The 27042-nt window shown below is 42.6% G+C and overlaps 1 protein-coding gene across 3 annotated transcripts in view; it reads right to left on the reverse strand.

Moving 5' to 3' along the window:
* CEP295 (centrosomal protein 295) overlaps positions 1–27042 on the reverse strand; it is a 541368-nt gene that overhangs the window by 151863 nt on the left and 362463 nt on the right. For all 3 annotated transcript variants that reach the window (XM_069202438.1, XM_069202439.1, XM_069202440.1), the window contains 3 exons: positions 26423–26659; positions 5285–5442; positions 534–699 (listed from right to left, as the gene is read on the reverse strand). In XM_069202438.1, coding sequence (XP_069058539.1) covers positions 534–699; positions 5285–5442; positions 26423–26659 — 561 coding nt within the window. The remainder of the gene's footprint in view (positions 1–533; positions 700–5284; positions 5443–26422; positions 26660–27042) is intronic.

The raw sequence follows: 27042 nt of genomic DNA on the forward strand, positions 1-27042 counted from the left end.
TTTTGTCCTCTTTTTCAGCGAATCTCTAAAGTCTGGCATGGGAACATGGCGAGTATAAATTATTGACCCCTTAGGGACCCTTCCTAAGTAAAATGATAGTTTATTAACCTTGGAACTTTTACTATATCCGTGGAACATTTCTTCTAAGAAAAAGGAGTGTGTGTTGTGAGATCAAGATAACCTGGTTATTTACGATTTACCTGGGCCCAATTAAATAAATACTACTAAACATTATGGAATCTGGTTAAAAGAAAAGTCTTCACATTTTGCTTAATGTATTAGTTGTGATTTTATATGCATGATGGAGAGTACTGGTTAACAAGGATACATTGAAAACTTGCATGAAACAGGTGTAGTAAAAAGAAAGGTGGCCTTTGGTATGAGTACAATGCTAAGCACACCAATATGATCGAAAAACAAATCTGAAAATACTGCCACTGATATATTACAACAAATAAATACATTGACAATTGTGTGATCCTTTGGGCACAATGTACCTAAATATTGGTAATCTTAAGCTAAAGAACACCTACCATGAACATCGTTGTCACTATCAGATGTTCCCACTGGTGATGCATTGATGTGTAGTTCATTAGTGCCGCCAGAAGATAACATGCTGCTGCTGTTCAACTGAGTGTCGAAAGTTGGACTATGACGTTGTGCAAGTCGTTCATGACTCTCAGTGATTAAATATGAATGCTAAAACAAAAAAGATCTAAGATGTCACTACAACTCTGAAAGAATACTTATAACACAGTTCAGTTTAAATCGGAACCAGCCAAACTAAATGTAATTTTACATTAGCATATAATGTAGGTAAATGCATAATCACCTCCAATTATGTCTGAATGGTACCTGAAAGGAACAAATGTAAGGTTTCTAGGGGTACAGAAGTTTGGTATGTGGCTACAGTGTGCGCTGATACTGGCTGGGGTGCCAGGAAAGGCAATTCTGGGCTCAATGGTGCTGCGATTACTTTATAGCAGGGCTATAGGCAGAGCTCCGGGTGGGGGGGGAATGCAATGGGAAACTTAACAAAAAAAATATATACATATATGATTTTAAATAAATAGGAATGACAGTAGAAACCCTAGGTTTTCCTCAGAAAATATGACACAAATAGAGACCAGCACATTTCCAAGCAGCACAGGAGTCTACAAGACCACATGGATAACTTAAGATAAACACACACATCATAGTTTCAAACAACGTTAGTAGCCCAGCTTAGAATAGCAAATACACCTGTCAAATGAGGAAAGAAAAGGTGGTGGTGTTATTAAATGCAGACTTGCTAAATTAAGTGCACAATATAAATTGCATGTGTACCTAGAAAGCAAATATCCCCACATACACCGCCTGTATGAGACCATCTCAGCAGGACAGCGTTGGCACCTTAATGCTCGCTTACAGAAAGTTACAACTTGTATATTCCTTACGAAACCATATATAAAATACCTTTATAAAAAAAAAAAAAAAAAGTTTCATGCCGGAAGAAATCTCCCAGGCTGTTTGGTAAGACAGAGCATTTTTCACAACCCTAAGTCAATCACTGGTACCCAAGGCAACCCCTCTCCACCACAAATACACCCAAACACAGTGTATAATCACACATGCAGTCACTTTTACATTCAAGGTTAAGTAGATGGTCTGGGTGGGATGCAAAGCTCAACAGAAGGAAGTGATGGAAAGCAACGGAAACATTCTGTCAGGCAACACTTGGTCAAGGAAAACCTAGCCCATATCCTTTGAACTTATATAAAAGTACTTTAAAGCTTGGCAGAGCCAAATGGTCACTTTCATAAGATATCTGGAATTCTCTGCAGCTCAGAAGGTGTATTTAACTCCTGGTTGTAAAAGATAAGATATTAAATCTCCCAAATCTCAAGAGCTATATTGAATTGGATTCCATTTATGAGACTGAAGCACTTCAGGCTAAATTACATGAACACTCAGTATATAAAAAAAAAAACGCAGGCATAACCAAGGCTATTTTATTAATAAAAGGTAACCTTATGAATTTAGGACAGATTGAACTGGTTGGTCTGCCTGCCAGTCATTTATGTGGGCAAGCCTTCCATTTCTGGCTCTGGGCAAAATAGAAAACTTCAAAACAACACATAGATAGAGGTCTGTGATGGCCCAGAGGGTCTAGAGTCAGTGTAATTGTGGCAACTCTTATTTCAGAATTAGATGAGGTGAGGCCAGTCACATTTTAACATGGGCTGCACTCAGAATCTAACGCCACTTTAGGTCATAATGTATGTAAACAAAACCTATTCTACAGGCCTCTCACCACTGTTGATGTCAGAAACCAGTGGTCCAAAATAAAAAAGAAACTGGGGAGTAACTCCAGAAGATGAACTTTCTCAATGGGTTTGCTTCTACACAACTTGGGAGGTATGTTGCAATTAGAAAGGAGTTTTGAAAAACCAGAACAGTGAGAATCTCCGCTAAAAGGTTTTCAAGCTCAAGCAGCCTTATATCTGGATCCAAAAAGTTGTTAATTGCATTGATGTAGACATGTTAATTTGGATGAAAATAAATAATGCAGCATGTCAGGATACAGTAATGTGAAAAAGTTAAGCACACTCTTAAGTTCTAATAGTTTTTCATATTAAGACATTAATGACCTTGACCTAGATCTCATCAAGTCTTAAGTGTAGATAAAACTATCCTCATATAAGAAATATAACACAAACAAAATGAGCCTTCAAAGTCTTTGAGGGAAAAAGCACAACCCATGATTCAGTAAAGTGTAGACCTTTTCCTGCAACAAATACTGAATATTTTCTTTAAGAGTGTTAGTCTAGCATCTCCTGGGAGCACGTGTGTCCCATAGCACCTAACAAAACAGCTTAAACTCAGATGTTTAATGCCATTTGTTTATTTAAAGCATCTCAATGGGAATGGACTTGGTCATGGTTCATTCCAACATACAAATTCCTTCCTTTTTCAGCCATCCAGTCCTAGGTTTACCAGTGTATTTTAGGTTATTACCCTGTTGCACAATGCATTTTTATGCAAGATGTAGCTACTGGGCACATGTTCTCACTTTGTCTACTTGCGTGCACTGGAATAGAGGAATACCTGATGGGTTTGATATTTCTGATGCAACCAGGTCCACTTCACCGCTTTACTTGATGGTTGGTATGATGTTTTTGTGGAGATTAAAGGGTTCTTTACATTCAAGTAAAAAACATTAAGCTGGATATTCTACCCAAAAGATTCTGCACTTATTTTAAATTCCCACCCACCGCAATTTGACACCCATCCCTATCCAGAACCAAAAAACACAGTGTTTATAATATGACAGATTCCTGAATGTAGCTTTGGGGTTCTTTGCAATCTATAGGCGCTGTTGCAGTGTATTTAGCACGGATACCCACTCAGAATAACGGGCAACCCTCTTGAACTAAAGCGATTGCATAAGCAAATTATTCTTCTTACTATAGTTGACTTCATATTGTATGGAAATGGCTTCCTACCCCTTCCCAGATTCTTTCCTTGAAACAGCTGCATGCCTTAAGACTTAGGCATGACCACGAACCTGAATGCTCCGGAACAAACTAACAAAATTTATCATTTTATATTCAGGTGCTACCCCTTCCTGATCAAGTAATCATGTGGACTAGTTCAGCAATGGATTCTAATTAATCTTTCTGATATTGAAGCAGGGAGGGTGCACTGGCTTCTGATGGTCCTGGTTGGTTAATAAATGATGACAAAGTGACATATGTGAGTGTTTTACTTGCTATGAGGTAACATTTATCTGTGACGACAAAATTAAGATATATTAATATGTAAAACCATACAATGTTAAAAGGTTTCCTTTTTTTGCATCTCTACTAAGTAGGGAATTCCTGACTGGTTAAAGAGACTGTTTATATTTTAGAGAGGATCTGAAACAGCTTTCATGTAATATGTTTATTTTGGCAGACAGAGAAATTACTTTGTATTTTGTATATAGAATCTCAGCTTTTTTACGAAATTCACAGTGGTCTACACAGCCCCATAAGGCAACCTGAATTCTCTCTGTGCAGATATGAGCTGTTTCAAAAGACATGCATTTGGAAAAGAAGGTCAAAGCAGGCTACAAACGATAAGTTGGTAAGCCAGGAATCCTATTGCTAAGGGGAAGAACAACTTCTCTCTGAAAGAGCAGGACAATATGTTGACATACTGTAGCTATTTAGATAAAATGTGCTACATCATTTGTAAAGGCCATACCTGAATGTGCCCATCAATCAAGTCATCTGGCATCACCTTTGATGTTCAACACAATTTCCTATATTTACTGCAGTTTGTACTTCTACTCCGAGTGTAATTTTCAGTTTTACCTCTGCATGAGGACAACAATTATTCAATTATGGAACTCCTGCAGTCTCTGCTGATTTAAGGAATTATCTAATAGGTCTGAAGGTTCTGCTCTGGAATCGGACTTTGGGCCCCAGGCTTGTTATGCTCACATAACACTAGATTTGTACACTATGGACCTCAGAGTGTTGGTAGTTATTGGGATGCAGCGCTTGTTATGTTACACAGAATCATGAAGAGCTGGTTTGCTATCCAGGGAGACCTATGCGATAAGAAAACAAGTTGATCACCAACCTACTAGATTCAGATTTCCAGCCCATCCCACACGGAAAATTCTGACAACATCTCAAGAGAGACCTGGATAGATGCACATCAGCATTGAGAATCTTTTTTTTTTTTTTTACAAATGTGTTGTCTAGTTCTTGAGTTAATCTTAAGCCTGCAGCAGCATCTATACGACTAACACAATAGAGCACACAAAGAAAACTTTTATGTTCCCCTTTAGGCATGCTACAATGCTCTATGTGTTTTCCCATCAATGCCTTTTAAAAGGAAGAGAATATTATCTTTTTTTTATCTGCCTATCAAGTGCATAACAAACAAATGGGCGGAGCAGGTCATTGGTTTTCTTGCTCACATTGGCAGTACATATTAACAGAGAAGTAACCATCAATACAATATATGAAAATAGAATGTAAATACTTAATTATTCCACCAGCAGTAATTGCAGTAGTTTCTAAAGAACATTAGCATTTTTGTAACCTACGTCTATAGTTAGTAAAGACGTTCATTAATCTTCAAGTTAGAAAAGAGATGGCTACCATTAAGCAGGTAAATCTTGAGGATTTCTCAGCTTAAGCCATGCAGCTGAATCTCTTCTGTGATCCTCTTAACCCACCCAGCAAAAAGTATTTTCATGAACTATGAGAAAGTGTCACTTAATAGAGAAATTATTAAACATTTGGTATACCTTGCTAACGTTGAGTTCTTCAAAATGTGGGGTTCTTTCAGACTGCTGAATAGACAAACTGGAGGAATCGTAATCAGGCTTAGCTTCCAGAAAATGGAATGACTGAAGAGTTGAGCTCTCTTTGCTTAGGTGAGAGAAGTGGAGATCAACAACAGGAGCTAAAATACAAGTCAAAACATAAACAACTATTTGTTAGAAAAATAAGTATTCTGGAGTGCAATAATTAGCAATATCAATACACAAAGCTTCTATGAATAAAGTTTAAACAGAGTACATTATTTACCTGTAATAATGGGTACTGAGGTTTACATTTATATAGATGGTTCCCTCTGGGGAAAAAAACATTATTAAAATACATTATATTCTTTTATCTGAAATGGAGGGATTCTGACTGGCGGTTGTGGTGACAAAAGGTCACAGTTCTAATGAGGACGGTGATTGACCTCCCACCTCTTTATTTAAATGACTTTTGTTTTCAATGTAGAAGGTGTGGAAGAATCTCTCTTATATTATTGGTGATGGCTTATCTTTGTTGAAGGAAAGGTTAGGAGAGATCACTGTTGATCCACACCACACGTTTTACTGGAGTTGTGGTTGTTAGCAGTTCCAAAAGTCTCACTTATAAACACACACAAATTCTTTATCCACTGGTGTTAGAAACCCCACTTTTTGTGTGGTCACCCTTATTTTTTGCTGACTGGCACTGCTGATTTTCAAACTCTGTACACTTGGGCACTACTGCCCATTCCCCAGTAGTTTTGTGGTCTGACCCTAAACATTATAAAATGATTAAATTAGTTAATCCCCAAATTACATATTTACCTTTCCAGCAAAGTCATAGTATTTGGTGCAGAAAAATACAACAATGGCAGGGGATGTAAAAGTCACCTGTGGACTGCAGCGTTTCCACTAGGCTTTAAAGGAAAAAATGGCTTCAGGCATGTCCTATGTAGCCTGTCAAAACAGTTGCGTTTGGCAGGAGGAAACCTACTTTCAAATATTAGGTCACCCTTCCATAGTCCTTACAGTTCACACAGTGAAGAATTTAAGACAACACTGACCTCTGGAAGATTGGAAATTTGATTGTAGTGCAAAATTCTGACTCCATTGCAGAGAGAGGGGCAGCTGGTCACAGAACCAGTTGTGTTTAAGCATGACAAGGTCTTTACAGAGCCTCCAATTTAGATTGTACATTTTTCCTTCTTTCTGACGACTTTTTACTCTACTTTCTAATCATGCGATCATGTACTGGGATGTACTGTATGTGCAGCATGTTTCTTGTAAGCGTTGCTGCCATTCAGTATGTCCACTCCATCCAAAGCTAGACACACACATTGCAATGCCCTATGTATTATGATTGTCCGTGAACACACCTCATCATTTGCAGACAAATCATTGGCTCTGCACTTAACACAGTGTGGTACGAACAGCGCTTGTATTATAAAATTGCCTCTGTGTAACATTCAGCAGAGGAGTGTAGGAAAGTGCCCCTTTTTGACATGGTCACCCCCACTTTTTGCCTGGTAACTGAAGCAATTTTGACTGAAAGTACACTGCGTTCCTGCTGTACAGGTCCCCAGTACAAGATCTCTTTGCCAAGAACTGAGCCAATTTCCTAATTGGCAACTCCTTTGGCAATCCTGGAAGTGCCTAGTAAATGTCACCCCTGGTATCTAGGGCATGGGTAACAAAGATGGTCCAAAAGTGCTGCAGCATGTATTGTGCCACCCTCAGGGACCCCTCACCTAGAACATGCAGACAGCCATTGCAGGCTGTGAGTCTTGGGGCAGCTAAAAGTGAAAACACAACATGGCACACGTTCTGTGTGCCATGTCCCCAAACAGTGCAGGAAATATATGTAAGTCAACCCTACAGCAGGCCTTACAGCCCTAACACAGGGTGCATTATATTACCTATGTGGACACATCTTCAAGAGCAGGTATGCCCCTGCTATGTCTTTGTCGATTCTTAGACATGGCAAGTGATCAGGCAAGCCATTTTAAGTGCATGTGCTGAACACTGGTCAATACGAATTCCTCACCTCCAAAATGGCTTCACTGAAAATAGAGATTTGGTATCAAACATCTCGTATTAATAAACCCTCACTGATTCCAGTGATGGAATTATTAATACATGCACCCAGAGGCCACCTTAGAAGTGCCCCCTGAAAAACCAACCAACTACCGGTGGGCTGACTGACTAGTTTTAGCCAGCCTGCCACCAACAGATGGGTTTCTTACCCCCTCTCGTGGACAGGAACAAAGCCTGCTCTGGCACGGGTGTTAGCACACCTCTCTCTACAGGATAACCTGCAAATCTGCATTACAAGGCAGGGGGCTTCAAAGAAGCTCACTGCCTTTGGTATGCAGATCTGGCTCCCGTCAGAAGGAAGATGCAGACCGCCCTGTCCCCAAGGCCCATTTGGCACATGGGCAGGTGGGAAAATTAGCGTTCAGGAAGGTGTGTATTTTCTGAGGTCAGTCCTACCCCCAAGGTGAGCTTCCTGATGTGGACACAAATCTTGAAAGTCTGCAATCTTGGTGACGGCAGAACTAGGAACTCTGGGACAGGGTTATACACACTTCCCACAGGAAGTTGTCATATAGGTGGCTAAGAGACCCCTGGTGTAAGGAAATGCCTCCTTGGCATGGTTACCCCCTGACCTTTTGCCTTTGCTGATGCTATGTTTTGAATTGAAAGTGTGCTGAGGCCTGCTAACCAGGCCCCAGCACCAGTGTTCTTTCCCTAACCTGTACTTTTGATTCCACAATTGGCACACCCTGGCATCCAGATAAGCCCCTTGTAACTGGTACCACTGGTACCAAGGGCCCCGATGCCAGGGAAGGTCTCTAAGGGCTGCAGCATGTCTTATGCCACCCTGGAGACCCCTCACTCAGCACAGACACACTGCTTGCCAGCTTGTGTGTGCTGGTGAGAACAAAACGAGTAAGTCGACATGGCACTCCCCTCAGGGTGCCATGCCAGCCTCTCACTGCCTATGCAAGTATAGATGAGTCACCCCTCTAGTAGGCCTTACAGCCCTAAGGCAGGGTGCACTATACCATAGGTGAGGGCACCAGTGCATGAGCACTGTGCCCCTACAGTGTCTAAGCAATACCTTAGACATTCTAAGTGCAGGGTAGCCATAAGAGTATATGGTCTGGGAGTCTGTTTTAAACGAACTCCACAGCACCATAATGGCTACACTAAAAACTGGGAAGTTTGGTATCAAACTTCTCAGTACAATAAATGCACACTGATGCCAGTGTACATTTTATTGTAAAATACACCACAGAGGGCACCTTAGAGGTGCCCCCTGAAACCTAACCGACTATCTGTGTAGGCTGACTGGTTCCAGCAGCCTGCCACACTAGAGACATGTTGCTGGCCCCATGGGGAGAGTGCCTTTGTCACTCTGAGGCCAGTAACAAAGCCTGCACTGGGTGGAGATGCTAACACCTCCCCCAGGCAGGAGCTGTAACACCTGGCGGTGAGCCTCAAAGGCTCACCCCTTTGTCACAGCACAGCAGGACACTCCAGCTTAGTGGAGTTGCCCGCCCCCTCCGGCCACGGCCCCCACTTTTGGCGGCAAGGCTGGAGGAAACAAAGAAAACAACAAGGAGGAGTCACTGACCAGTCAGGACAGCCCCTAAGGTGTCCTGAGCTGAAGTGACTCTAACTTTTAGAAATCCTCCATCTTGCAGATGGAGGATTCCCCCAATAAGATTAGGGATGTGACCCCCTCCCCTTGGGAGGAGGCACAAAGAGGGTGTACTCACCCTCAGGGCTAGTAGCCATTGGCTACTAATCCCCAGACCTAAACACGCCCTTAAATTTAGTATTTAAGGGCTCCCCTGAACCTAAGAATTGAAATTCCTGCAACTAACAAGAAGAAGGACTGCTGAGCTGAAAAACCCCTGCAGAGGAAAAACAGAAGACACCAACTGCCTTGGCCCCAGACTTACCGGTCTGTCTCCTGCCTTCCAAAGAAACCTGCTCCAGCGACGCTTTCCAAGGGACCAGCGACCTCTGAATCCTCTGAGGACCGCCCTGCTTCGAAAAAGACAAGAAACTCCTGAGGACAGCGGCACTGCTCCAAAAGAACTGCAACTTTGTTACAAGGAGCAGATTTAAAGACCCCTGCAACTCCCCGCAAGAAGCGTGAGACTTGCAACACTGCACCCGGCGACCCCGACTCGACTGGTGGAGAACAACCAACTCAGGGAGGACCCTCCGGCAACTCTACGACTGTGAGTAACCAAAGTTGTCCCCCCTGAGCCCCCACAGCGATGCCTGCAGAGGGAATCCCCAGGCTCCCCCTGACCGCGACTGTCTGAACTCCATTTCCCGACGGCTGGAAAAGACCCTGCACCCGCAGCCCCCAGCCCCTAAAGAAACGGAACTTCTGTGCAGGAGTGACCCCCAGGAGGCCCTCTCCCTTGCCCAGGTGGTGGCTACCCCGAGGAGCCCCCCCCTTGCCTGCCTGCATCGCTGAAGAGACCCCTTGGTCTCCCATTGAAAACTGAAGGAAACCCGACGCGTGTTTGCACACTGCACCCGGCCGCCCCCGCGCTGCTGAGGGTGTACTTTCTGTGCTAGCTTGTGTCCCCCCCCCCGGTGCCCTACAAAACCCCCCTGGTCTGCCCTCCGAAGACGCGGGTACTTACCTGCTGGCAGACCGGAACCGGGGCACCCCCTTCTCTCCATTGAAGCCTGTGTGTTTTGGGCACCTCTTTGACCTTTGCACCTGACCGGCCCTGAGCTGCTGGTGTGATAACTTTGGGGTTGCTCTGAACCCCCAACGGTCGGCTACCTTGGACCAAAAACTGAAACCTGTAAGTGACTTACCTGTTAAAACGAACAATAACTTACCTCCCCCAGGAACTGTGAAAATTGCACTAAGTGTCCACTTTTAAAACAGCTTATTGTGTTTTATGTGAAAAGTATACATGCTAAAGTAATGATTCAAAGTTCCTAGAGTACTTACCTGCAATACCTTTCAAATGAGATATTACATGTAAAATTTGAACCTGTGGTTCTTAAAATAAACTAAGAAAAGATATTTTTCTATAACAAAACCTATTGGCTGGATTTGTCTCTGAGTGTGTGTACCTCATTTATTGTCTATGTGTATGTACAACAAATGCTTAACACTACTCCTTGGATAAGCCTACTGCTCGACCACACTACCACAAAATAGAGCATTAGTATTATCTCTTTTTACCACTATTTTACCTCTAAGGGGAACCCTTGGACTCTGTGCATGCTATTCCTTACTTTGAAATAGCACATACAGAGCCAACTTCCTACACCTGGGGTAAGTAGCCGATTGGCTACTACCCTACACTCCCATAAACACTCCTAAATTCAGTATTTAGGGGAGTCCCTGGCACCAGGAAATCAGATCCTGCTGACCTGAAGAAGAAGACACAGTCCAGAGACACAAAAGGCAAGAACTGAAGACCAGTGATTGACTCAGTGCCAATCCTGTCAGCCTGCCTAATGACTTCTACAATTACGAGAAAGATCCCTTGTTCTCCAGCTATTAAAACTTCTAAAAGCCTATGAAGACTGCCAGCTTTCACCCCAGCACAAGGAATTCCTGTGGAGTAACGGAGATACCTCCCTGCATCCTGCATGCAGCCACAAGAAGAATTGAGAAGACTCCGGACCACCAAAACCTGACACCGGAAAGCACCACTGCACCACTGCACCACTGCACCCCTCCCCCCTAGCCTGAGTCAAAGTGGGATAATAGTGCCAGCGTGGTTCGCAGACAATCTAGAGATAAAGCCCACCTTGGTATCCCCAGCTGAGGACTTTGACAACGCCTGCAGCCTCTTTGTGCAGGCCCCCCCTCTCCCGCGAGTGACCTGAAAACAAAGGCCTGTGCCTCAGGACATCTCTGCACCCGTCCGCACCAGGCCGAGGAGAAGAGACCGAAGGGTGTCCCCGTGTCTTCCAGACTCCTGAGACCTAAGCCCACCTGTTGGATTGGTCAGACTTGACCCCACCAATCCATGCCTGCAGGCTCTTTCTGCAGACCCTCTCTACCGCGACCGCTCTAGTGACAAAAACCCAACACCTAAGGGCACCAGGCCATCCTAGACCCAGGAGAAGAGGACCAAAGGTGTCCCCAAGCATCTAAAGATGTGAACCCTTTTGTTGGTTCACCCCAATTGGACCCCCAGTCTCTGCCTTTCTGACAAGACCAATCCTCATTGACATAAACGGTGCACCAGACACTGAACTACACCTCTGTACCCCGCTGCCCCAGTGCCGCCTGAGGTGACCTATTGGTGTGGCCTAAGACCCTGCCCCATACTCACCTGAAGACAAGAAAGGGGGTGGGTACTGGTGGTAGAAAGGGGTGCACTTCCCACACGTTGAGCAAGTATAGTCAACAGTAGTTCATGTCTAAAATCATGCAAACAATGGGTGGGTTATGGTGCTATATGGTAAGATGCCCCACTACCCAAAAACATACAGTAGTGCTTCAAAGAAACACTAAACATGTAATTTAGCACAGAAGCCCAGCACTCATAACCATGTTCAAAATAAAGATGTCCTCCAGTTGAGTTGGTTGTAGGGGATTCCTTTAATTAATAGCCAAGGGCATCAAAAGAGATTGGTTGAACATTGATCCATAAATACAGCCAAGTAGTCAGTTCAGCATAGTTCCATATACACAGCTAACACGTGTTTCGTCACAACAGGTGACTTTTTCAACGCTGCAAAATATGCATAGAGATGTAGTTGCCCAGTCCAATAAATCAAAATAGAGGATGATAGCAAAGTGGTTGCACGTGTGAATTCACTTAAGGCATGCGTCCATAATCAAGTGAAGGAGGGGTGTTGACATGCCTGTGCAAATCTGTACAAAGTAGCTTTGAAATAAGGCAATCTAACCAGATCAACCTGTGTAAGTTAGCAAGAGCCACCTCATAGATTGTGCCCACCACATAGCAGTTTCCTAGTATCTGTCACAAAGTGAGTAAACCATAACACCATCATCGGTGAATTGGGAATTACATGCTTAGAAAGCCCAAATCTGATTAGACCCTTTAGTGGGAGACCATGTATTAAAATCAAAACAAAATGAAGGTGTATGAGGGGGCAGTAGAAGGACGGTAGTACCTCCTTGTGTAGATATGCTCGTCAGAAATTAAACTTCGGTTAAAAGAAGGGAATTGACAAAAAGTCCAAAGCCCCACATAATAAGAGGTAAATTGAGTGTTTTTATTGTGTTGAGTTTTGACTTGAATTGTTGTGATACTGTTAAATACATCATACATTTTCCTTAAGTTAAACCCGTCTGCGCTGTGCCAAAATTCGCAGGGGTTGAGCCCAGGTTTATTTTATAGAACTTGTATATTGACCTGACAAGTATGGCCTTATTAACCCACCCCCGTAAGACCTCCTGATAGTAATCTCAACCGATGTGTTGTCCCGCACTACAGTTCGTGCTACATTCCACTCTGTTGAGCACGGCTTCAGCTTCGGCTCCAATCGCATTGCTTTGCGGGCTGGCCATCTGGTTGCTCTTCTTATGACCCCCAGATGCAGATTCAACCACAGAGCATGACTGGATCTCTATGTGGATGTGTGTGGCACAACATTTACTGACCTGGGGAGGGAGCGGGGCCAATGGCTATAATTATTGCTCACAGCTCATAACGCCCGACATTGATGAGCACTGGATGAAAGCAGAGCCACAGAAACAAAATACCTTAAGTACTGTCACGTTTAAAAGGGCAAGTAGCAAACCTGACTAGAAGGGTCCAGCTACTACAAAATTAGCACGACATATTAGATATTGGGAATCCTGCATGGAAGAGAAGTACTGTGGCTAGTACACAAATAAAATTTGTGATCAAATCTGTGGGGTAAAGAAAATAATAATAATTTCAAGATCTACTGACATAAGGCATCTCCTGAGACAGTTCGAAGATCTATTGGAAGATCCTGGGACATAACAAGATTCCTATAATTCGAAGCCACAATTTATTGTCATCAGGGTTGGAAAGTACAAATCAACTGACTGCTAATGCATACTAACCGGATCACGGATAGAGTCAAGGGGTAGAAGCAGACTGAGGAGGGGACACTAGGCCCGCCACACGAGGAAAAGGATTGAGAGGTGTGGCAAAAGCTGTCTGTGCAGCACAGATGCGGCTTGCAGCCCTCTTGTGAAAATCTGTGGCGTCCCCCAACCAATTCATAAGCTTAAGTGAGAAAAGGACGGATTATCAATGAAATGTGTTTCCAGAGACGTGTCTATGTAATTGTGTGCAACAAGTAAACGCAATAAGGGCCGGAATCTGTTGGCAGCAAACTAATGGCACAAGGCTTGATTACATAAGGACACACAACAGGCCATTTCACCAGACAGACTCTGGTAGGCAATGTCTCACCAGGAATTATCGACAGTGGATCCCCACGTAAAGTAGGAAGGTATAGACTTCTACCACATAAGACCAGTCTCCGATTCAGCCCATTTCTGGGCAGGCAGGAGGGGCTCTTCCCCCAAGACGTAATCCCAAGCCTCTGGTGAATGGTGAGAATTCTTTGCCTAACTACTCACACCACTCTAAAGATAAGCCGGCATGCCCCCTATTCACATTGGGAAGTCTAAAGGGGATTCTAAAAGAGAGCGAATAGTAGACCAGGCACAAGCTTAGGGGGTGTAAGTTTTGGCCAGCAATTATACTACTTCGGGTTCCCAAACCCCTCAGTCGATAAATTGAATTACAAACTTGATGAGGGCTTCCCCTATGACAGCCATGACAACAGGCTATGTTCCGCCCCAGGAGGGAGTATCATCACTGTCCCCACCAGTACACCCTTTACTAATGCCATCAATTGAAGTAACACTGAATCAAATATTAAGGGAGCTTTGAGAGATGAAACTATCACAAGAAAATGCCCATGGAAAAACTAATGAACAACTAGGTCGAATTAATATCAGCATTCAACAGCTATCTTTGTCTCAGGTTGAGCAAACTATAATGGACTTGTAAGATTCAAGTGATTAACACGAAACTGAAACCACCAAAATTCAAGCCAGACTTGAGGAACTTCAACTAAGGCTCAAATTTAAGATTCACAGGAATAACAGAGGACCACGATGTAGGATTGACAGTAGTGAAGCTGATTACAGGCCTCAATAATAAATAAGTACTCCCGGACTAGGCATTAGAGGGCTCGGATTTGACAATTACTCAGGCGCACAGGGTTCTAGCAGTACGAGCTTCAGGTGCAAAGTACCCAAGAACCATCTTGGTTAACTTTGGTGACTTTAGGATTAAAGAACAAAACTTGACACATGCTATTTAAAGCAGAACTTACAAAACTACGGATAATTTCATGTTTCGAATATTCTCTGATATGTCAAATTTGCCAGCACAATGTCATAGAGAGCTCATAAGACTGATCGATGACATGAAGCACAAAGGGGCACCAGTTGGCATCATTCAACATTCAAAACTCAAAGTTCTCCTTAAGGGCCAAGCACACATTTCATTAGGTGGATAAGGCCAAGATGGTTCTATAGATGATCAAGACAGAGGGAGATGGGAGGGGGCGGGGGGAATGCAAACTAATACCTCTTGAGGCTTTGTCAGAGGCACTATGGGGTACAGTGGGCATATTGCTTGTATGACGTCAGGATAAGTTGTAACTTGATCAAGAATTTATAAGGCTCCACAATGTACATAAGAAGTTGAAAAGGTTACAGCTGCTTATCTTTAGCTAGGATCGAAGGGTTAAAAACAGAGAGTAATGTAAATACAACAAGATCCAAGCTAACTGGATAACACACAGAAGGTGGACTGCCCATATAATAGGGTATTTTTCAATAAAAAGGTGCAGGTACCTCATACGAGCAGGCTTGTCTTCTAAAATAAACAGTCAAGCAGCAGGACCATGTCAACAGATAGCACAGTATGATAGATAAACAAACATTTTAAGTAGCTTTGTGTAATGTTAACAGCATGAATCATCAATTAAAGTTCAGGTCTATACTACAGTGGTTAAGGACATCACAAGCGCAGATAATTCTGCTTCAAGAAACTCACCTCAAGATGCAAGATAAAATGTCTAAAACGCTGAGCTTCATTCACCCAGGCATTTCATCCATCAGCTAATGCTGACAAAATTGACATATCAGAGAATATTCGAAACATGAAATTATCTGCAGTTTTGTAAGTTCTGGGGGGGTGGCAGTATTGATCACGTGGAGTTTTAGGGGGGAGGTGTATCAGGTCTTTAGGGATCTGTAAACCAGGTGGATTGTAGTCAGCTTGAAAGTCGAGAGCCAAACCCTTCACCTGGTTAGCTTTTATGACCCGATGGATGACAAGATCATTTCCCTTAGAGAATTATACAACCTTTTGCTCCCACTTCCAGGTCTCTTCGTGACAAGGTGAGATTTCAACATCATACAAGATATAAGGTTAGATAGATCGCAAAAGCATAAGTTCCAAAATAAACCAAGAGCTTCTCGTTTCTTAGTCAAAGTATTTCGAGATTTTCCCCTAATAGATCCCTGGAGGTTGGAACATCCACAGAATCAAGAATTCACATGATTTTCCCAGAGGTTTAATTCAGCCTTCAGGATATATATATTTTTTTATTTCGTATCAATGGGCTAGGAGGAACTCCTATATATGGGTGAATCCTCTTTAAGACTGCTAGGTGCCAGTAATCGCATTAAGGATGAATACCAAATAGGCAGAACGACTGCAACAGGCATTAGGTTAAACATTGTTAACAGATATAGGGTGGACAACACTCGTGGTCAGCAATCACAGAGTTTCTAACTAGAAATAAAGAGTTGGACTCCACATTGGTAGTTTGGGAGGCATTAGGAGGGAAGCTATCTCCAACAAGTCACAAATATCTAATCTGAGAAGGAGAAAAACCCTAGCACTGCAAAAGGAATTAGACTTAGCGACGCAAGTCCATCTGATGTCTTATACTCAAGGCCTCAGGGGCTAATATGTTGAAAGCCAGATGGAAGTTGAGGGAGTATTATATGTCTCAGGAAATTATTAATCAGAGTACATGCTTCCAGCAATACTATGAAGAGAGTGAACATGCCGGGAGGTTCCTGGCCTGGTCAGTCAAGAAAAGACAAAATTGTATCTATAAAATCAATCTATGATGAGGCCAGGGATCAGGTGGTTGATCAACTGGCGGATATCAACAGGGTATTCTCAACATACTACAATAATTGGTACGCCTCCATGTCTACAATCATCCCAGAACAAATAAACAATTATCTCGGGGCAACTGAATTGCCTATTCTCAGTAGAGAACTCAAGACACTTGCCGTGACACCAATTACATTGATTACGTTGAATAAAGTCAAAGAGGCCATTACAATCTTACCCCAATGGGAAGGCTTGTGGGAGCGACGGGCTGCCAGCCAAGTTATTTGTAGTTCTATTGTTTAATTAAATACTTAATGGGTGCAAGGTTTCCAGCTCCTTTACTGTGGTGGTAATTGTTAGCGTTTTGAAAAAGGAAAAACCAACCGATTGGCAGGGCTCATATCATCCTATTAGTCTTTTAAATATTGACTACTGGAAGCCACAATTCTTAAAAGTTACTTTCAAGAATTGTGGCTTCCAGAATAACCTCACTAGCACAAGCAGTAGTTCATAGAGACCATTGTGGATTCCTACCGGGGAGAACAATCTCTACCAATACCAATTTGTTTTTCACAGGCCACAGATTACTTTACGAATAACGTGGGCAAAACTGCCATCATTATGTTAGACGTCAAATTTCGATTTAGTTCAATGGAAAGTCTCATTTGTCATTTTATATTGATTTAATTCTCCCCCGAAATTGACAAGGTTGCTTCAAAATCTATACAAGGCAGAAGCAAAAGTAGTAGTAAATTTGCATACAGCAAGAACTTTGCCAATTAGATGAGGGACAAATCTGGGATACCTACACCTCATATGTTATTCACACTATTTATTAAATCTCTAGCTACTGCAGTAGGCAAAGATCCACAGATTAAGGCACTCCTACAGGGCACACCCAAGCTTAAACTGTTGCGGACTATATCATTTTGTATTTAGCTGTAGAAGAGCAAAACATTTCCAGAGCATTCTCCAAAATTAAAACATTTACTGGTCTAGGGGATTATAGAATCAATCTCATGAGGTCGGAAGCTCTTCTGTGTAACCGATCCGAATCAGTTTTGCCTATGGATATGAGGCCTTTTTTTCAGGCTTCACACACTATTAGATATTTTGGGTTATATATATGCCATGAATTTGCTGATCCTGATCAAAAGAATTACTTGCCAACTCTCGAACAAGCATTTCCAATGCAATGGGTCTCACGTTTGCTCGCGTTGTAAATTACTAACTGGACTTTTTTTGCCACATAAATTGAAAATGAAAAGTAAAACAGTTGACATAAGCAAGTCAATTCAAAGTGCCACAGTCGGCATGAGCGTGAGAGTTATTGGCTCCCAGCATGATTGTCTAGTAAAGATCGTGGCTGAGATGAAAGGCAAACCGAAACCGGAGGAGGGGCCATCAAACGCTTTAACAGGAGGAAGCGTGATGTAGTGTGATAGCCAACAAAAATGTTCACTTAGTGAAAATGCCTGGGATGGAACTCAGCACACAAAGGAGGGACATTTCACAAAATGCACCAATATAAATGAAGCATTTATGACAAGCACAACAAAGAATGAATAGCAAGAGTGGGCGTGGTTAAAAGCCCACAGAGAGATTACAACAGGCCGGAGCACTTGTGCGCTCGACCCTAAAAACTTCAAAATCTATTACAGCATTGGCAGTCCCTTTTCCTAACAATTATTGGATGCACAGCATTAACTAAAATGATGATTCTTTTGTTGTTTCTTTTTATTTTTTCTAATGTTATCATCAAGGTCCCCCCACATTTTATTTAGGGAAATAGAGAAGATGCTGAACCATTTTGTATGGTAGCGGAAGAAACCTTGCACTAAGTTGAAAACACTTCATATAAATATGGAGGACAGGGAATTAGCAGTACCCCATTTTAAAAAATACTATCAGGCCACATTCCTACACTGGGCTATTCAGCCAGTTGCACCACGCAACCTTCACAATTATTTTTATCTAAAGCAAATGCTCCTAGAAGAACGTATTCGACTCCCATATCTCAAAATTCCAAGGCTCCCGAAATGTGTTAGATATAAGCTCCCTCATCTACTGCTTTTTAGGCATACCCAACTTAAAGAAGAATATAATTTCTCCCAATTTATTCCCTCCATGTCGATAAGCACATGTGACTTTTTGGATTTATATGTAGACATAGGGACTATTAAAAGTTGGAAAAAGGTGGGGATTTTTCGCTTGAATGATTTTTTTATTGGCTGGGACAATGAAATCCTGGGACCAGCCAGTAATAAGAAACCCGGCAATTCCTTCCTCATTTTTTTCATTTTATCAAATTCACCACTTTATGCAAAGTATCCAGCCATTAACGGATGCATTAGTCTCCAACTTCACCCAAACATATTATATAAGGGGCTTAGTAGGAGTGGGAAATTGGTATAGCATACTGCAGCAGCATCTTTATGGAAAAATAGTTTGAAACACCTAGGATAAGATTAAAAGTAATACTGGGTGTAAAATCGACTTGTGGATCTGGAAGAAGTATAATGTATGGGCCCATAAAGCCATAAGAGGGGCTATTGTTTTTAAAAAAAAGGCATTTGTTTCCAAAATTGATGCTGTATTTTACACCATTATGGGGAAATGTGTTACATGTAGACAAAGTATGGGAGATTGACTGCATGTATGTTTGACCTGTACCGCTCTAGTCAACTTTTTCCAGTGGCTTAGTACCATTTTGCAGGTGTTCACAGTCCCAGATTATCTGGGAGCACTATTTGGAATTTCTACTCTGCCCAGCTTGTCTGTGAGGCAAAAACAGCTATTCTTAAATGCATCTCTCACAGCCAAATAATTAATTAATATTACAAAAGTGGAGAACCACAGAAGCCCCATCATATAAATATTTGTTGCAAAAGATGAAACAAGATAAGTTGAAGGAAAAGGAGTGGGGGCATTATCGAAATGTCAAATTATTTGGGAGAGTGGACGGAATTTATAAAGTTTCGATGAGAGATTATAAATGATTTGGAATATTATCAGAAGAGTATGATCTCATTAGTCTAGGAGGATCTGACCTTTCAACTGCATACTCATTTTCTTACAGCTACTACATACAACTCGGGCAGATAGAAATGTTCTTGTTGGATTTTATATTTTTTAGCCAAATGAGAATCTGTGTGTCATTGGCAAACATCTGAAACTGTAGTTGGTGTAGCAAGGTCATCTCCATCACAAAAAGATTGGGCAAGAGAAATAATTCTTGAGGGCCACCATATGATTTGGGTTTGGATGCCACCCTTTCTAATTTGTTTACCTTCACTCATAGAAATAACAGAAATGCCAGTTGTGGCAGATAGTCTAGCAGATTCACATGGTTGGCTGCTGAAAGATTAAACAGGATCACAACTTCAGATCAAAAGAAGCTCCTTGCTAATGTCAGAGCTAGGAAGCTGGTTCTTTATATAGAATACCAAAATGAGGTATACTGTGCAAAGAGTCCAGGTATACTCTTATGAGTTGACAGGGGCTTGCTCTAGCAATCCCTGGGTGCTCTTTTAGGAGGTAGTGTGGTCAAACAGCTTTAGGCTTATCAGAGAGGAGTGTTAGACATTTTCTGCATGCACAATGTCAATAAGAAATATCCATGACTCAATGAGGAGATCCATGTCAATTTATAAAAATAACACTTATAGTTATATCATTTTAAGCACCAAGATAATGACGATCAGGTAAGCATGTTTCCAGTTATGAATTTTTACAGGTTCGAAAAATCAACAGTGCAATTTCTGAAGCGTCAATCTGCAAACAGGTACTTTACAGCGACTTACAGGACCGATTTTCTGGAGTTAAGGTAAGTATAGGGCAAGATCCAAAGCAGCCCCAACAGGTCACGTTGGGAAACACTGGGCCGCCCGGGTGCAGAAGTGCTTTTCAGCGCCAGGTGCCCTAATGCTATCCTATGGGAAAAGTTATATATACTGCAGTGGTTCCCAACCTGTGGTCCGGGGACCCCTGGGGGGCCGCGAATCCTTCTCAGGGGGTCCGCGACTGCTTAGAAAATTAAAAACTACTAACAAATATTGACAAATTAGGTCCTCAGCTTCCAGTAATTACTCAGGTGGGGGTTCCCAGATTCCAATGATGATTCAGTTGGGGTTCCCTGGGTTCCATTAATGTTAAAATGGGGGTCCACATAAATCAAAAAGTTGGGAACCACTGATATACTGCATTTGGGCACTTAGCAACGAATTACAGGACTGTTCTGGAGCTAAGCTAAGTATGGGACAACATCCAAAGCAGCACCAACAGGTCACTTCGGGAGGCACCGGGGCGTCCGGTTGCAGAGGTGCTTTTCAGCTTCGTTTGTCCTAATGTTATCCTATGGGGAAGAAACAGATATTGCATACTGGCACATGACAGCGATTTACAGGACTGTTCTTCTGAAAGTGAGGTATGGGGCAAGCTCCAAGGCCACACCAACAGGTCACCACCTCTAGGGGATCACGGTCGTCCAGGAGCAGAGGTCTGTTACAGCGTCGGGTGTCCCATTCACTTCAATGGAAATCGGTCCGGTCAGAAAGAGGCCGCAAGCAGGGAGGGCCTATCCGAGGGAACTCGGGGGTCCAGGGGCTCGACCCTTGAGGTCGTAGGGAACATTAGGACACTGTTGGCCCACTTCTCCTCAGGCTGAGGGGCTCTGGGGCAGTGATGTCTTTTGGCATCGGGTTCTGGTGCAGGATATACTCTGGGTTGGAGGGGGCCTGCAGAAAGAGAAGTCCACAGTTCGCAAACCCAAGGTGGGTTTCATCTCTGGAGGGTCAGGGGACCATGCTGGCACGACTGACCCACTTCAACACGAGCTAGGGGGCAAAGGTGCAGTGGTGCTTTCCAGTGTCAGTTTTTGGTGGTCTGGAGTCCTCGCAGTTCTTCTGCGGGATGCAGGGGAGCAGCTCTGCTACACCTCTCAAGTTCCTAGGTCTTGGTTAAAGGGTGGCAGTCCTTCCAGGCTTTAGGAGGCCCAGGCAGTTGAAGACAAGTCATCTTTGGTGCAGTAGTCGAGGAGAGCAGGCAAACCGGCGGTGCTGGGGCCAAGTCAGCTGCTGGTCTTCTGTTCTTGCTTTTGCGACTCTTCAGGGTCGGTCTTCTTTAAGGTTGGCAGGATCTGATTTTCTATCACCAAGGGGTCCCCTAAATGCCGATCTAGGGGCATTAGGGGACTGTAGGGTAGTAGCCAATGGGCTACTCACCCCTGGGGTCACTACTCCCCTCCCCTGTCCCAGAGTTCCAAGTTCTGCCACCACCAATATGGCAGAATTTCAAATTCTGTGTCAACATCGGGTAGTTCACCTCAGGGGTTGAACTGCCCTCAAGGTGGACACGTCTCTCTAACTACTAATTTTCCCACCTTATCCTGGAAAGCTGATACAGCAATAGAAAAAGTAGGAAAGAGCTTCCAAAAACTATTTAGTGGCAATTTGTCATAAAAACTGAAGTTCAGCTTAAGAAAGCTGAGATATATAACTTTCTGTGTGCCAAATATCAACCATTTTGATCGTGGAAGTCTAAAAAGGCTTGAATAGAATTTAGCAGCAGAATCAAGCTTTATTGGAAAAATACCACATTTTCAGCAGGGAACAATGATACCAACAATCACTGGATGAGTTTTTAGTTGCTATTCAAACCCTAGCAGTGTGATGTGAATCTGAGATGCTTATAGATCAATAATTACAAAATCAAATTGTTGTGAATAGCAAATGAAAAAGGTGCAGGAAAGGTTAGTGGGATGCAGAGTACGGAGGGAAGGGGAGGAGGGATCATATAAATTGGAAAACGGCATCACACATAAGGTATATGATAGTAATAATACATGGAAGGTCCATGTAAGAGGCAGCTATGGTTCTGGGGTCCCGGTGGGCCCCGGTGGGTGGGGGTGGGGGATGGTTGGAGGGGCAATTCATCGATGGTCTAGAATAGGAGCAAAGAGAATTAGCAGGAGAGAGGGGATGGAAGACCATTGAAGGGAACTGGAGGGTACAAGAAAAGAGCGTCCAGGTACGCTGTAGTCTTGGGGCGGACAGCCCTAAGAGAGGGGACAATCATTGAAATGGGAGGGTTGATGGGGGGGTACAGAGATGGGACAGATGCTGGACAGGATAGATAGCACCCAGGCAAGATCAGTAGAGGGGGGGGGGATTGGTGGGCGTGAGGGAGACAACATTCTTTTTTAAGCTTTAGCACACTGCAATAGCTCATTTACTCCCGTCTCCTTGGATTGTAATCTTGTACCCAATTTAGGGGTTTATAGATATCTTAGGTTACCATCTGGCTGGCCTCTTGTGTACATTTTGTTTCAATGTCATTTCGAGATGATACTCTGAGATATGGTACTATAAGGGAAGAATATAACTGCATTTTGATAAATGTAGTGGATATTGTGAGAGATAAAATTCTGACAGTAAGAAAAGACATGAAACACAAAAGGTAATGGGAGGCTGCTTCAATAATTCTAATCACTGGTAATCCCTCAGGCTACAACTCCAACCCATCGTACCTTTGCTCACCATGCCATATGCAAATCAGTCATGACCCTGTTCCTCAGTGGGAACAGTCCAGCCTGAACTGTCAAACCAGGTCCTCCAGGCCCTCCCTGAACTGGAACACAAGCAACCCAAGACCAGTTTGGCCTAGGTATGAGCTCATCAGCTGGGTACAGCTAGGTTCAAGTGACACAGTGAGCAAGGGGCCCACATCTGGGCATACCCATGCCACTTAGGGCTGTACATGAAACACACAAAAGGTGATGAGAGGCTGCTTGCAATAAGTCTAACCACTGGCAATCCCTCTATCTAGGGATCCAGTTGCATTATGTGATCAGTGGCAGGCGGGTCCTAGATGCCGGTCCAAATAGTTGCAACCACAGAACACCATTTGTCTTTTGTATTAAACCAGTGAAAGAAGTTATATGTGCACTTATTTCATTTAATAGGGGGCACCATTTAAGGCATGGTGTTAGTTGTAAATAACAAAGGTTTGTTTTGCACTTTAAGTAACTGATATATTACTTGAAATTTTGCATTTAAGCTATACACATCTACTCAGCGTATATCTCTGTATGTTGCAACCAAAAAGCTAACATGGTCTTGGAGCCATGTTTGAGTATATAGCTGCAGACTTCCAAAAAGTGTCACTTTCAGCTTAATAACTACTTTCAGTAGCACCAGTTAGTAAATTACTGTAGATTTAATTTGTGAGTCATTAAAGATGAAGGCATATAAAAACCAGTAGTCATTCTGTTTTTGTTTTTTATTTTATGCACTACAAAGGTGACTTATATCTGTCTGTTTACTGTTTTAAGTAAGTAGTGTGCAGTAGTACCCTTCACACCCCTTTCCTGCATTTAAAGCCCCCTGGGCTCACAATTAACTGGAGACAAAAACGTACTTCTCCAGGAAGGGAGATAACCTCCTGCAGCTCTTTAAATCATTCCCTGGATGTTTGCAGTCACATCTGCTTTGCCATGGAGACACACAAAACTAGCCTTTTTTCAAGGGATCAGTACTTCAGATGAAGTGAAACCTTTCACTAGTAGGAGGTTGGATAAGATGTGTCCAGGTGGGGGTGGATGGAATTAAGCTTTTGATATTCTGATGATGAAATGAAACAGTCATGGAGGAGAGCTGGGATGGCAGAGAGGATTTTCAGAAAGGCTCATATCTAACATTTTGAATTTCTGAAGCATTTTTTGCCATCCGGTGCTTAGCTGAGGCAGGATATGTGTCTCAGTGTGGTAAACAGGAGGTGAATGTCTCTTGACTGTCTTACGAAGGGTTAACAAGTCACAGTTGGAGTCACATTTAGGACTAATGCAACCACTCTCTACGCAGAGAGCTGATAGGAACAGGAGAAGATTGCACACTATCTGCTAGATGAATTCTCATCTGAAGGAGAAGGAGTGAGAGTGAGAAGAGGTGTCTCCTATTTTTCTATTGTCACCAAGGCTTTTCTGATGGCTATGGGAATTTACCTTTGTGGAGTCAGCAAAAGTACAAGGAGATCAGGAACTTATCAGAAGAAGCCCGTCTAATGTTTGGACAAGCATTCTTTGAGGCAGTGTAAAGTTTGTGAAGCAGAGTACTTGCACAAAAAAGGCAATATCATGGATTTATAATAAATCATTCCAGGATGGATGATGAACACACATTGTTATGGAACAAGCTCTAAGCAGGCAATTAGACATAAAAGTGTGAGTGGATTTGTTGAAGTGACAATGCAGGACTAGGAGTATTCAACAAAGAACAATGTGGTACTAAAAACCACAAAAATGAAAAGCTACATACCCATGTCATCGGGCATTTGCTAGTGAGATGTGGGGCTGATACCGAGACAACCCTACATAGATGGTGGGAATGTTCGACATTAAAGATATTCTGGAAGGAGGTCCTTTGTCTAATGAAGAGCATTGTGGGGGTTCTGGATATTAGCCATGTGATCCTGCAGATCAGGGAAACAAAGGTGATAGAATCCTACAGGACACCGATTGTAGGCAGAAAAGCTTTTAGTATCTGCAGCATGGAAATAAACTGAACCATGAGTTTTAATGAAAGGCAGTACAAAATTTGGACTATCGTTGAGATGGAGATATCCCATTACTTAAATGGGCAAAGGACAACCTTTACTGAGCCTTGGCAGTCTCTGAATGATAGTGTGGCCATTTAGGCTTTTGCTTCTTGTAACATGTGGGGCGTATATATCTTTGTGTGAAATGAGATGCAAAGGAGGTCAATTGTGTTGGGTGTAGTTCAAGGGATGTGCAGAATCAACTACTGTTCTCAAGGGTGTGTAAGGTGAACCTAGGTTGTTATGAGGTATGGGGTTGCGCTCTGGGGTAGTACTGAAGAGTCATGATAGATATGCATGGATGAATCCACAATATATATGTCTCAAGTCAAACAAGACAAGATATGCTGTGAGTACTAGGCTTGTGTAATGTTTGGAAACTCAGCTTTATATTTAATTAAGTAAAAATGTTTAAAAAATACTTAAACCAAAAAATGAAATTACTTTTAAGGTGATTTCTTTGCTGTCTCTCTTTTTCAAAGGGCTGGGAATAGTCTGTGTGGCTGGTCGTGTGGGAACTAGCTTCAATCATTGACATCATTTAGGGGTCAGAGCTGGAACCCCACGCTTGCCCCTTGCAAACCCTGGCACTGCCTCTGCGACCCCTGGCCTCAGAGATGGCAAAATCAGAGTCAGGAACACAGGGACAGCTCGTCCTATGGACGTTGCTTGGGGATTCGCTTCCTTGTTTTCCATTAGTTTTTTTTTATAACACTAATAGTGAATAGTATATTCACTATCTGTGTAATAAAAAATGGCGTAGTTAGCTTGAATATGACCCTCCTTGGTAGCTGAGGTAAATAAAAACACATTTTTTAGTGTATGTTGTGTGCATGCTTGCGTGAGAGTTTGCTTATGTAAAAGAGTGTGTGTGTGTGTGTATGTGTGTTTGTGTAAGCATGTGTGTGAAAGTAAAGATGAAATGGCATGTGGTGTCACTTCCGCTACCCCTGGCATTTTGGTGAATTGACAGTCTATGGCTTCAATAAAAGAACACTGTCATTTCAAATATTATGGAGCCCGAGTCAGAGTCAGAATCACTCAGCATGACTGAGCTCCTCCCTTATGTATGTGCATCATAAACTGCCACGCCGAAGTTGCTATGTTCTTCCAACATGGAAGGTAGAGCAAAATATATGCTGTTTGACAGGATGAATGAGTGGGTGTTGTGAAGGAGGGTGAGAAAGTAATGAATATGACTCCACCCCTATACCCCATGCACACCCCAACCCTAAATTACCCGACCCCCACCCACCCTCCTCCATCCTCACTGGTAGTAAGACTGACAGGAGATTAACTCCTTCCCATTAAATGTCATAGTAATCATGGTTAAGTCATGTTCTATTCATAAAAGACCATTCATAATGCTTTTTAAAACAACTTCGCATCTTACCTTGGAAAGGAATATTTCTTTCAAATGACTCCTCCAAATCCTTTGTGTATTTGTCAATTATCTGCTGAATTTGGCTTCGGTGCTTCTGTGTAGGAGGTTGTGACTCCTGGTTTTCTGGTATTAATTTGTGCCTTCGAGGTGGATGTAAAGGTAGAGAAACTGGAAGGCTCTTTGGGCTGCTTGTCAACCCTTGGGCAAATGAAGCAGTGCACTGATCAGCAGTGCAGGGAGAACAATCTGCCAATGAAGAAAATGCATAAATGTGTCAGCGAGTGTTCCACACAGGCCCATTGGTATAAAGAAATAGGAAGATGAGAACCATTTGCTAAATAAGAAGGCAATCTAGGAAGCAAAGGTTCATCAAAGTGTTAGCCGTTGTTTCAAGAACAATGTTGAGGAGTGAAAAATAGCTTACATCTGAAAAATGAAACCTAATCTGTGAGAAAACATGCATAACTAACAAAACGTGTAACTTGTTTCAAACAGTTACATTGATTTTTTCGGTGGAAAAGCATATAGACTGCTGCTGTTCACAACAGAGAAATCTCAAATGAAACAAAGTATAAACTAAAACCAAGTACACCTTAGCTTTTGTATTGGGCACACGCTTTCTTCGACCT

Source organism: Pleurodeles waltl, chromosome 8 (genome assembly GCF_031143425.1).
Source record: "Pleurodeles waltl isolate 20211129_DDA chromosome 8, aPleWal1.hap1.20221129, whole genome shotgun sequence".
NCBI classification, from domain to species: Eukaryota; Metazoa; Chordata; class Amphibia; order Caudata; family Salamandridae; genus Pleurodeles; species Pleurodeles waltl.